The following is a 12,013-nucleotide window of genomic DNA, read 5'->3' on the forward strand; positions in this document are numbered from 1 at the left end:
ATACGTGCAATGGAGTGCAAGCCACGCAGTATACACTGTTATTTTTGGTTGCATATTCCCTTCACCTTAATGGTACAAACACACACAGCAGATACGCAGCAGATACGCAGCAGATACGCAGCAGATTTGATGCTGTGTTCAGTTATTTAGATCTAATCTGCTGCGTATCTGCTGCGTATCGCAGCAGTAAATACGCAGCGTATATGCCGTGTGTGTTTGTACCCTAAAGGGGTTATCCAGCGCTACAAAAACATGGCCACTTTTGCACCAATCTTACCTCTAGTTTGGGTGCAGGTATTGAAACTCACTTCCATTAAAGTAAATGGAGCCCAATTGCAAACCACACCTGATATGGAGCCAAGAAAAGTGCAAAAGTGGCCATGTTTTTGTAGCGCTGGATAACCCCTTTAAGCCTCCGCTCAAATGTGAAGACTTGTATGATAATGTATGTGCATGGATTATTACTGGACATGATAGATATAAACTAAACCATTCTGTTTAGAAGAATTTGCTCGCCTCGCCCCAGCAGTCACCTGCGGCAGCCGCTTCTCCTCCACACTATTTCCTGTATGAGATACTTTTATTTTCATCCTTTCTACTGTACAGCAAAACACGTAGGGCCCCACCAAGGGGGGCTCCCAACATTACAATCCCAAACAAAGTCTTACAGAAAGTAACCAGGTCACACCGCACCCCTGTCCTGATGGGGTTAATGCCCTTTGTTACTTTGTATCAGACTGAAGGGAAGAATAAAGAGTCAGCTGATCCTGAATTACAATCAAAACAAAGCAAAGGCCAAGAGCCCCTGGCGCCCCTCCCCTCCCTGTATAAAAGCCCAGGGCAGAGCTGAATGGGAGCAGTAAACAAAGTGTAAGAGAAGTAGCAGGACTGGAACTATGGCTAAAGAGGGGGGTGTGCTGGCCGCTGAGCTGAAGGGGGGGCACCTTCCTGCAGGTGAGTTGGGGTCTCCGGCTGAGGGGAACAGTCTTCATTTAGTGCAATGTGACTGCTTATGGTAATACTTTGCTAGCTAAATGCAGGGGTTCCCATGCACTGGACCAGGGGTAGGGAACCTTGGCTCTCCAGCTGTTGCAAAACTACAACTCCCATCATGCCTGGATAGCCAAAGCTAAAGCTTTGGCTGTCCAGGCATGATGTGAGTAGTAGTTTTGCAACAGCTGGAGAGCCAAAGTTCGCTACCCCTGCACTAGACGTTACCTTTGTATGTCCTATCTATCTAGTGCAACTCCTTGCACCCTCACTGGTGGTGTAAAGCAGTGACCCCCATCTTATGGTTCTCCAGCTGTTGCAAAACTACAACTCTCAGTATGCTGGTAGTTATAGTTTTGCAACAGCTAGAGTGTAACGTGTTAGCGAACAATGGTGTAGAGTGACAAACTAGTAAGAAAAAACTGTAACAGCTGGGAGTTGTAGTCTTGCAACCTGTACAAAGTCAGGAACTAGGGAACAGCGGTGTAGAATATGAAGTGTTAAAACTTTCCTTGAGTGAATCAGTGGCGTAGGTGTGACAGCCACCACCTCCCCTTGTGCTGTCATAGACCCTAATATGTATATTTGTCTGTGTTGTATAACCTTCTAAGAAGGAGGTAGGGTATACCTTATTGCATGTGCTCACCAGATTTAAACAGCTCCTTCCCTACTTAAAGGGGTTATCCAGCGCTACAAAAAAATGGCCACTTTTTCCCCTCTCGTCTCCATATTGGGTGGGGTTTGGAACTTGGTTCCATTGAAGTAAATGGAGCTTAATTGCAAGACGAGAGGGGGAAAAGTGGCCATGTTTTTGTAGTGTTGGATAACCCCTTTAATTCTGGACAAAATACTTATTGCACATGTCGTATACCCCACCTTTTATTGCAAATACTATAGGAGCTCATGGGGGAGATTTATCAAACATGGTGTAAAGTAAAAACTGGCTCAGTTGCCCCTAGCAACCAAACAGATTCCACCTTTCATTTTCCAAAGAGTCTAAGGAATGAAAGGTGGAATCTGATTGGTTGCTGGGGGCAACTGAGCCAGTTTTTACTTTACACCATGTTTGATAAATCTCCCCCGTGAGTCTATAGTCCAAAAGAAAAATGCTTACAAAATAGTCTGATATAATTAACTTTATCGTAATAAAAAAAAAAAATTAAAAAAAAAAAATGGAGGTGCCGATAGAATGACTCATAATAGAGGAAATGTGGGGGCTGCGTCTTTCTCGCTATTGCAGGGATGGGGAACCTTCGGCCCTCCAGTTGTTGTAAAACTACAATTCCCATCATGCTTGAACAGCTAAAACTAAAGCTTTGGCTGTTCAGGCATGATGGGAATTGTAGTTTTGCAACAGCTGGAGGGCCGAAGGTTTCCCATCCCTGCACTATTGCATGGCTGGTACACGAACAGAAGAATGCAGACGTGTAAACAAGTCCCAGGTTGGGGATCGCTTCCTATGTTATGAGGCTGTCTAGCAGGCCATCTGTCACTATCACTTTACCAGCTGAGTGCATCCCATTCACACGCACTGGTGATGTGGATGGAGACAGACATGAGGCTCAGTTTGGGGGAGGGGGGGGGGGATATGGGGGTCATAGCTTGTAACTGGGTTCATGTAAAATAACGCTACGCGTGTCTTTTGTACACATTTTTTTTATTTTGCCTATTGCTTAACTTCCCCCCCCCCCCCCCCCCCCGGGAGACGCTGGACCGTCATCTCGCATTTACAATAAAGAATGTTAAATCTACTGAACAAGAATCCCCCATAGTTTGCAGTTTTCATGCGAGGTTTGGCGATTTGTAACGTAGCAGCTGCAGGGCAAGATTGTATGACTACTTCAGATATGAAAACATTGTGCGTCCCAGCTGTAGTGAGATATGGAAATATGCACAACCAATGGAATGATTCCAAAGTTAGGCAGTACTGTTAAAGGGGTACTCCGGCCAAAAAACGTCAAATTAACTGGTTTCAGAGACTTCTAAAGATTTGCTTGTAATTAACAATCTCCAATCTTCCTATATCTGTAAGCTGCTGTATGTCCTGCAGGAAGTGGTGTCGTCTTTTCAGTCTCACACGGTGCTCTTTGCTGCAGTCTCTGTCCAAAACAGGAGAGGTTTTCATGGGGATTTGTTGCTGCTCTGGACAGTTCCTGACATGGACAGAGGTGGCAGCAGAGAGCACTGTCAGACTAGAAAGAATACACCACTTCCTGAAGGACATACAGAAGCTGATAAGTACAGGAAGACTTGAGATTTTTAGATAGAAGTAAATTACAAATCTACATAACTTTCTGAAACCAGTTGATTTGAAAGAAAAATATTTTTGCTGGACAACTACCATACAGGTCAGGATTGTATAGTGCAGATTAGTCACAAAAAGACTCTTCCCTAACCAGCAATTTCATGGCCTAACCAGCAATTTCATGGCCTGAATAGTTATGAATTGAAATAATTGTTTCCAATCTGACCCCCGAGCTGTTCAAGAAACTAAAATCCTAGCATGCCCAGACATCCATTGGAAGGTTGGGTTGTAGTAAACTAAGCATATAAAATGTACAGCAGACATATAAACACTAGAGGGCTATGCTGCCAGTATATCGTCAGTTAGTAGACAAATACAATGGTGCATCCATAGCAAACAAAGACTATAAATGTGTGAATGAGCCTAAACTGCTTTTCTACATTGTCCTTATAGTTAAAGCTGGGGGAATGAGAGTGTCCAAAAAACAAGGCAATGAGGACACGGTTACACCAGAGAAAACGGCGAAGAAAACTGCATCTGAAAAACCAAGGTATGAGGTTATACATTGGAAATGTGTGTGAAAGGAAGCCTGTACATCCTGTGTAACCCTTTAGATTGCTGATATGGGCACAAAGCGGTAGACAGACTCTGGGGCTGGGGATCTGAATAGAAGCTGTGACCGGCGTAAAGTGGCTGCAGATAATGGTCGGGAAGTGGAAATTTCCTTGCTCGACTTTGTTTGGATGACAACCTGAGGGTGCTTAACCTATTGTAAGGTTTTAAAGGGGTATTCCACTCAAATATAAGGGCCCTATTATAATCGGCCGAATGGGCCCGATTCAGCCGACTATCTCTGTAATAGACAATCATCGGCTGATCGCTTCTTTAGGCCCTGACCGAAAATCATCAGGTGCCGACCACTCATCGCTACGTGTAATGGTGATGTCCGGCCGACAATTCATGGAACAAAACTAGAAGGGAGCTTAGGAACAACAGGCTGCACCTCTTTTGACATAATAGAAAAAAATACAAGCAAACTTTGTTTTGCACAGCCATTAAATACAGACTATACTTGTTCCATGTGTTATGTTATTTGCGTTAGGGGCTAGCACTCAGTTTCTGTTCGATATATAGTGGTGCCCACAGGGTTTTTGTATATAAGGTGGCTGACAACTCATCATTTATCTCACCACTGACAGTAACATAAAGAGGTAAGGTCTTATTATACTGGCCGATTGCGGCCCGATTACATGGACCAATTTAGCAAGGGCTGCATGGACATCGTTTGTGATGTCCGTGTAGCCTTGGCCCAAACAGTTTGTACATCACCTGTCCACGTTCCTGGTCTCCTGCACTCTGCATGCTTCGTCCCTAGTCTACCACGCTGCAGCTTCAGAGCACGGTCCCGGCCAGTGACTGGCTGAGAGCTCTGTCAGCTCTGATGGGCCGCTCTGAAGGTGCAGCGTGCTGGACTAGGAAGGAAGCATCAAGAGTGCAGAAGACCAGGAATGTGGATACGTGTGTGTAAAAACTATGTCCATGCAGCCCTTGCTAAACTATTATTGGGCCATGTAATAGACCCAGCAAACGACCGCCGATCGGGCCCGCGATCGGCCAGTGTAATAGGACCCTACCTCTTTATGTTACTGTCAGTGGTGAGACTAACAATTCATTCTACCTTGATCCCAGTTCTCAGCTGCTGCTTTCTGCTGAAGACACACATTACACACACCTGTGTTATGGTCCTTTTACACGTTGTGATAATTTGATTTAACGGTTTTTAAGCGATTGCGTGTGTGTGGGTTTTTTTGGTTTTTTTTTTTTCATGCTGATTTAGCTTTTAGATAAAGAAAGAAATCATTTGAAGAAAACGTTTTTCCTGATCCCTTTAAAATCGCTTCGTCTAAACAGTCTTTCACAGACTCTCCCTAGCATGTGAGACGGCCTTATGCGATCTGCGAATGACTATTTGAGAACATGTTGAAAGATCTCGAACGATTTTTCGCTCTCCACTAGACTGTTAGCTGTGTTTACACGAGCAGATAAAAGCTCAAATGCGATTGTTAACGGGCAGATGTGAACGATCACTCCATGCAAAAGGACGATTGGCCTTTCTCTCCGTCTCCTTTCCAAGGTGGCTGATGTAAACAAGTCCCTACCTAAAACTTTGTCCTCCCCAGGGAAAATTAATCTCACTGACCTCAGCTTAACCCTCCCAGCATTACAAAGGCGCTCAAGTTGCAGCTAGGGACTTGTTTACATCAGCCGTCTCAAAGGTTTAAGGCCCTATTACACTGTTTTTATTGTTTGTACTTGGCCAATTACGGGTCGTTCTGGCTGGTAATTGTTTGGTGTAATAACACATGTTAAATGACTGATTGTGGTCTTTCAACATGTTGAAAATCATGTCAGCGACAACCTGCTGCTCGTTTTAACATGTAAGAGGAGCGGCAGCAGTCCACTGACTTCAATGGGCAACCCGGATGATCCAAGGATCACATGTATATGTGGTGGGCGGCGGCTGGCGGCCGGTCACAGGTTAGCTGGAACAGCGTGACTCCTCTGGTGTAGTTGTTGGCCAAGCTATAGCCCTGCCCTTTCGTTCTTTGTTGTGACGCCAGTGTCGGTTGGGCACACAGGTACGGTGGCACACCTGCTTTTAGAGTGAGTGGGCTGGCCATAACTTTTCCCCTGTGAACAGTGACCTGCCGGGTTGTTTGGGGGTCCCTTGGGCAATTATCATGGTGGTCCGGAGTGACTTAGTGATCCACCCGGACTATTGCCACTGCCACCCAGGGGAGATAACCCAAGGAAGTAGTTGTGTCGGTGTTTAGTGAAGAGACGCTGATTGACCTCAGGGAAATCAACCAAAACACTGCAGAGACACCCATCATGTGTCTCAATGTCAGTGTATTCTAGAACATTGCCCCCTGGGAAATCAAATATGCAAAAGAACACTGCAGAGACACCATCACGTGTCTCGATGTCAGTGAACTAGCCAGACCTTCCTCCGGGAAGAAACAACCAAGCCAAGGAATCTCTCCAATTAATTAAGGAAACCACCTAAGCAAGGTATCCATCCACAGACAGCTGTTTTGGGGTTTTTGCCCCTCTTCAGTGTGGAGTAGGTTTCTGGCCAGTGGGAGCAATGACTAGTAAGTGCATGTGAAGATGCTTGATACAGGAAAATACAGTACACTACAGTCTTGATAAGTTACTTTACACTTGATAAACCAGATCTGTACTGAAGTAGAAGGAATGATTCAGCCCTGCTGACTGAGTTGCATGCTGAGAGGTAGAATAGAGGTAGAATAGGATCAGAAGAGTAGAGAGGAGGATGTCTAGAGAGTCCCAACTCAATGTAGTACTGTGCTCTGTCAGATCTTCAGAGGTAGAATACTTTGAGAGTGGAGAGAATACTTGTGCCTGTGTTTTGGTCTTTGCACCACCTATTGCCCATTAATGTCGGGTGACACAAGCCCCAGACCTTGTTACCTGGGATGAGCAGAGTGATCAGAGTTCTCCTACACCCGCTTCGAGATAAAGTGCTTAGAGATGAGCGAATTTGCCAAAGATCGGGTTCGTATGAACCTGAACTATTGGCTTCTTATTCCCGCTGTCTGCAGCCTCCGTGAACAGGGTGGATACAGCCTTACGGACCACCCGGAAAACTGGGATACAGACATTGGCATAGGCTGTATCCCAGTTTTCCAAGCGGTCCCCAGGCTGTATCCACCCTGTTTATGGAGGCTGCAGACAGCGGGAATTTAAAAGCTGATAGTTCAGGTTCATACGAACCCAAACTTCGGCAAATTCGCTCATCTCTAGTGCTTGGGCTTCTAGCAACTTTGCAACTTTGCTCTATCAGGATCAGTTCCTGTATTACTTTGTGGATACTGTCCTGCGCAGTTTTCCTTTGTCCACAATGTGGGTTTGGATGATCCCTGACTTGTCCTCTCTAGTAGTGACTTAACACTGCATAGTGTCTAGTAAGGTTGCTTGAAGAGAAATTGGCTCTAGGTTCATGTGCTCTACGTCTAGACCACAACTTGGACTGGGGACCTGGCAGGAGCCAGGGCCCAACTTGACTGCTGTAAGAAGCGTCCTAGCTTACGTTCTTCCTCTACAGAATCCAAGGCAAGAAGACCTAACACTTCTCTACCCATGTGACTTCCTTCCTACAGCATATGTAAACTGTGCTGTGAGGAGAGCGTGTGTAAAGAAAGATGATGGATTAGGAAAGGAAAGAACTCTCATTGGTGTACAGATCCATGTGATACATAAACAAACCAATAACCCTTTCCTTCCTACAGCTGTGCAATATCTGGATACACATACATCTAGTGGTAAAACTCTGGTACTGCTACATTACCACTTGCGCTTAAAGTACAGGCTTTTGCAAAGGGTGTAATCAATAGCAACACCCGTTGTGGGATACCACATATACTGTACTAGTGTTTCAGAAAACTGTATGGCATGAATGGATTTGATGCTGCTGTATGAGGTCTGAAATTCAGCACCAGCATGTAACACTCTTCAGTACTGTGTGGAAACTGGCAAGTGCAGGTCTTGTGTATGATCTTTTTTATGGGCAACATTGTTCAGGAGATCATAAAGTTTCCTGGAGACTCTTGGAGATTAAGAATACAGCAATGGTGGGGGGGATTCACAACAGGGTGCAGGCTGTTGTACTGGCTTGGTAAAGCCGCTCCATGTAGAACGACTAAGATGGGCGTCCTGTGTAATATAACTGTCTGGTTTTTCTTTTCTTTTTTTTTTTTTTTTTTTTTTTTTTTTTATTTCGATTTTTTTTATTTCGATTTTAAGAATTTAACAGTGGCTGTAATGTCTTTTATCTGTCAAAGTTCTTGTGTTAATAATTAGCCAGGAGCACATTGAGACATTGCAGCTCACTGAGCCTTATTGGCTAGAGACAAGCTGTTATAACATCTATTACAATATGTCTTCTCCCCTGACAGCTCTGCAGTCAACCTGACCAAGATGCAAGCCATGAATTTGCTGGCTGGAGCTCTAGAGAAGGTTGGTATCTGTGTTTTTTTTATATAATTTTTCCTTTAAGCCTGAACAAGCCTTGCTGTCACTTGGATGAGACCCCCTACCAGTCACTAGATGTAGCTGGAAGAAGTGCACGTCAAGAGTGGAGAAGGGACTCCAATCTTCGCAATTGGCGCAATCTTAGTGTTAAAACGAATTGGTGGTGATCAGCGTTAGCTTGCAGTGCCTTTACATGGCATGACTACTCAAGCGATCAGGCAACAACAACAGCGGACACTTAAATACATTGCTAATGGCTGCACATCTGCTGTTTACACAGGGAGATATACAGCTGCTAAACAATGACTTGTATGGCTGCACAAAAGTGATTGGCCAACGAGCGTGAACTTTCCGTTCCTCGACTGTGATCACTGGTACTTTTACACTGGCTGATTATTGTTGTGCGTTTCTAGCAATGCTCACTGCTAATCTGCTAATGTTAGGGCCCTATTACACAGAGCGTTGATTGACCAAATCTGACCGGTTCGGGCAAATAACACTATTTCTAATAGAGACCACAACACTATTTCTAATAGAGACCACAATCGGCCAATGAAACGATTGTTGGCTTAGGTTTGGATCTAAAATCCTCAGGTGCCGACTGCAAATCGCTATGTGTAATTGTGATGCGCAGCGGACTATTGCCCAAACACCTGATACCTTACCTCTCCCCGCTCCCGTCTTCTCTCCTGTGCTCCACGCCAACATGACCCCCGCGGCAGCAGCGTCTCAGCGGCCTGTCTGCTGCCCCAGGACTGGGATGGCGCAGAGAACAGGAGAGAAGTTTGGGAGTCAGGAGAAGTAAGGTATCATGTGTTTGGGCTGCATGGACATCGCTAACTATGTCCGTTCAGCCCTTACTGATAATCAGGCCGTCTAATAGATCCAGTGAATGAACGCTTATCTTACAGATCGGCACTCGTTTACTAAAATGACCGGGCCATAGTCGGCCCGTGTAATAGGATCCATAAAGTGCCCTCACAGTGAAGCCTGTCTTTTGCAATGAGACTGGTGATCTGAAGAGTAATGCCCTCTGCCATGTGCTTCTCCTTGGTATATCTAGTGATGGGTTGGGGCCTTTTTGCTGAGACTTCAACTAGTCAAAATTTGAGTGACCGTAATGCTTTAGAGGTTGCCATGGCTAGAAAAAATATGGCTACTTTTTCTGCACAACCTGTGGACAAGCTTGGTCTTTTGGAAGAAGGCAGCCATGTTCTAATCTAAAAAGCCAATCAATAGTCTGTATAGGTAAAGCAGCTGTTGCTGGAGATGTACACTGCGGCACTTCTGCTATCGTAAAACAGATTACATTTTCACCCAGGACCCCTGCCCATCACCTGGAGGAGATTGGATTTGCTGTGATGTCTCTTCATTGTGAGCTGTCTGGGTCTTGTCTAATGTAATGTATCACTGATAGAATGGCGGAGTTTTACCTTCTCCCTCTGTGGAGCAGCTGTAGCCTCTGTGCTGGAAAAGACTTGTATAACTGGGAATAAGTCAGTGAAATGGATTCCAACCAGTCACTTAGATCAGCCATCTTGGCCGCTGTGGTCTGTAGAGGTCATATAAAGCAGGTCACAGCAGAGTATTTCAATACTTTAGGGAACATCCATGAAAGTACAAAACCTTTTATAATAAAACGTAATCATGAAGGGGGGGGGGGGGCATCCAAAAGTGGCTTCTCAACAACCCCTAGTCCTATATAATAGGACTCCATGTGGATCCACTTTATGATTCCCCCACCCCCACACACACACACACACACACACACACACACACACACACACACACACACACACACACACACTATGGATGACTTAAACACCTATGAGCAGCTTCTACTTTCATGTCTATAAAGACATGTACTTTTTGAAGATTTCCAGGCCTATCCTTCCCTAGATTCAGGATTATTGCCTGGATACTTGCTAATAACTAGTCTTATTTTTGTGAACTGACCCTTTTGGATACTTTGTCGGACAACTTAAAGGGAATGTCAGTATGTTAAACATGTTTTACTTGCAATACCCAGACAGGATTAAACTGGCAATGTACATCCACACTACAACCTAAATGCTTCAGCAGCAAGTATATAGGTACCAGGACACTGCACCTGGTCTTCCTGATGCTTACAGGGTGGAGATGTGACACTGCTGTACTGTATATACCTACAACACCTTCTCCCTATATTTGTAGAGAAATGCTTTTGGTGTATTAGATATCTCCATTGTACACAATGTATGGTCTGGGGGCCTTCTGGTCTGTACCCGTGTGTTTCTGCAAGGCTGTCCAATCTAGCCACCTTATGGTGCAGAGAAGACACTAACTCCTCTTTGCTGCATTGATTGCTAATATCCTTGCAGCTACAACCACTAGCGCATGGGTCTCCAAACTGCAGCCCTCCAGCTGTTGCAATTCTAAATTTTCCATTGTGCCTGGAAAGCCAAATTCAAAGCTTTAGCTGTCCAGGTATGATGGGAATTGTGGTTTTGCAACAGCTGGAGGGCTTCAGCTTGGAGACCCATGCACTAAAATGTTTGCTTATCTAGGGGTGAGCAGCTGGTACCACAAGTGTATGGTGTGGCTGGGACTGATGCCTCCATATTACAGATGCACATTACAGCCCAACCACTGGTCTGGCCATAATAGTATTCTAGTGTGAATCCTAACCAGTCATGCACAGCGACCTTTGACCTCACACTAGGCTTAATGGGTCCATGAAGTCAATGGGGTACAGAGCATTTCTAGTGTCTACAGATGATGCTTCATTTCCTTATCTTCTCTCCCTGCAGCTCAGCCACGAATTCCCTGCAGAAGCGGCACAGAACGCTCACCAGAAGCCTCGACCCACAGTGGAAAAGATCGCCCCTCCTAAAGGACTGTACATTATCCAGCAGCCTCGCAAATGTTAGATCACCTGTTCTGCCAACATGTGGTGGTAAACCACTAAGGGGCCAACCTCTGTATAATAGTTTTGTACCTGTCAATAATAAAGCACTTAAATTTCATTATAAAAGGCTTTTCCATCATTGACAAAGAATTTAGTAATGACAAAAATGTCAACACCACCATTTAAAAAAAAAAAAAGGGGGGGGGGGGGGGCGGGAACTCATGTGAAGAGGTGATAATGGCACCTAGAAGTGATCGTGACCATGAACTAAGCAAAGCTTCCAAAAAAACAGCTTGTTTGTGTTGGGAGAACTGCTGTCACACACATAGAAGCCTACAGAAAGGAAAGGCCTCCTTTTCTTGAAGGCCCTCCACTTGTTACAAAACTATTCCCATCATGCCTAGACTGCTAAAACTTTGGCTTTGCCTCATACGCTTATAATCCACCAGAGATGGCACTAAAGGGAAGTGCTGGTGTGAACCTGTGTCAGCATTCAGTTGTGACGGGTTGCCTGTGTATAGCTTTGGGCAGAATTTTGATGTTCCTAGTGTGGACCAGAATTTTCTATATTCTACGTAGTACTCTGTAGTAGCTTCACTGACCACATTACAGACTTGTGTATGAAGAGTTATTACTCCTGATGAGATGGGAGGAGTGTACATTGACGTACTGGAACCTGTTCAATGTTTAAATAGTACAGGATATGAAAGTATGGACGAAACTGCAACTGATTTAAAGTGGTGGTGAAAGTAACCGGACAATGCTGCAAGAAGCTGATTTTATTATGGTTTTTAGAAAAAGTAGAAATAGTAACAACAAAGTTTACATTCAAGGAA

At 44.7% G+C, this 12,013-nt stretch overlaps 1 protein-coding gene across 1 annotated transcript; it reads left to right on the forward strand.

The window, feature by feature from the left end:
• Positions 1 to 844: 844 nt before the first annotated feature.
• DAPL1 (death associated protein like 1) lies at positions 845 to 11,303 on the forward strand. The gene is made up of 4 exons (XM_069982736.1): positions 845 to 954; positions 3,689 to 3,785; positions 8,215 to 8,275; positions 11,080 to 11,303. Exons 1-4 carry the CDS (start codon positions 897 to 899, stop codon positions 11,197 to 11,199), a joined length of 336 nt encoding a protein of 111 aa, XP_069838837.1. The 5' UTR covers positions 845 to 896; the 3' UTR covers positions 11,200 to 11,303.
• The last annotated feature ends 710 nt before the right edge of the window (positions 11,304 to 12,013 follow it).

Source organism: Dendropsophus ebraccatus, chromosome 9, assembly GCF_027789765.1.
Source record: "Dendropsophus ebraccatus isolate aDenEbr1 chromosome 9, aDenEbr1.pat, whole genome shotgun sequence".
Lineage (NCBI taxonomy): Eukaryota > Metazoa > Chordata > Amphibia > Anura > Hylidae > Dendropsophus > Dendropsophus ebraccatus.

Bases quoted from the DNA above. Each gene is read 5' to 3' on its own strand.
- DAPL1 (XM_069982736.1), top strand. From the start codon at position 897: ATGGCTAAAGAGGGGGGTGTGCTGGCCGCTGAGCTGAAGGGGGGGCAC. The intron at 955-3,688 runs GTGAGTTGGGGT...TTGTCCTTATAG, and splicing joins GGGGGGGCACCTTCCTGCAG to TTAAAGCTGGGGGAATGAGA. The intron at 8,276-11,079 runs GTTGGTATCTGT...CTCTCCCTGCAG, and splicing joins TGGCTGGAGCTCTAGAGAAG to CTCAGCCACGAATTCCCTGC.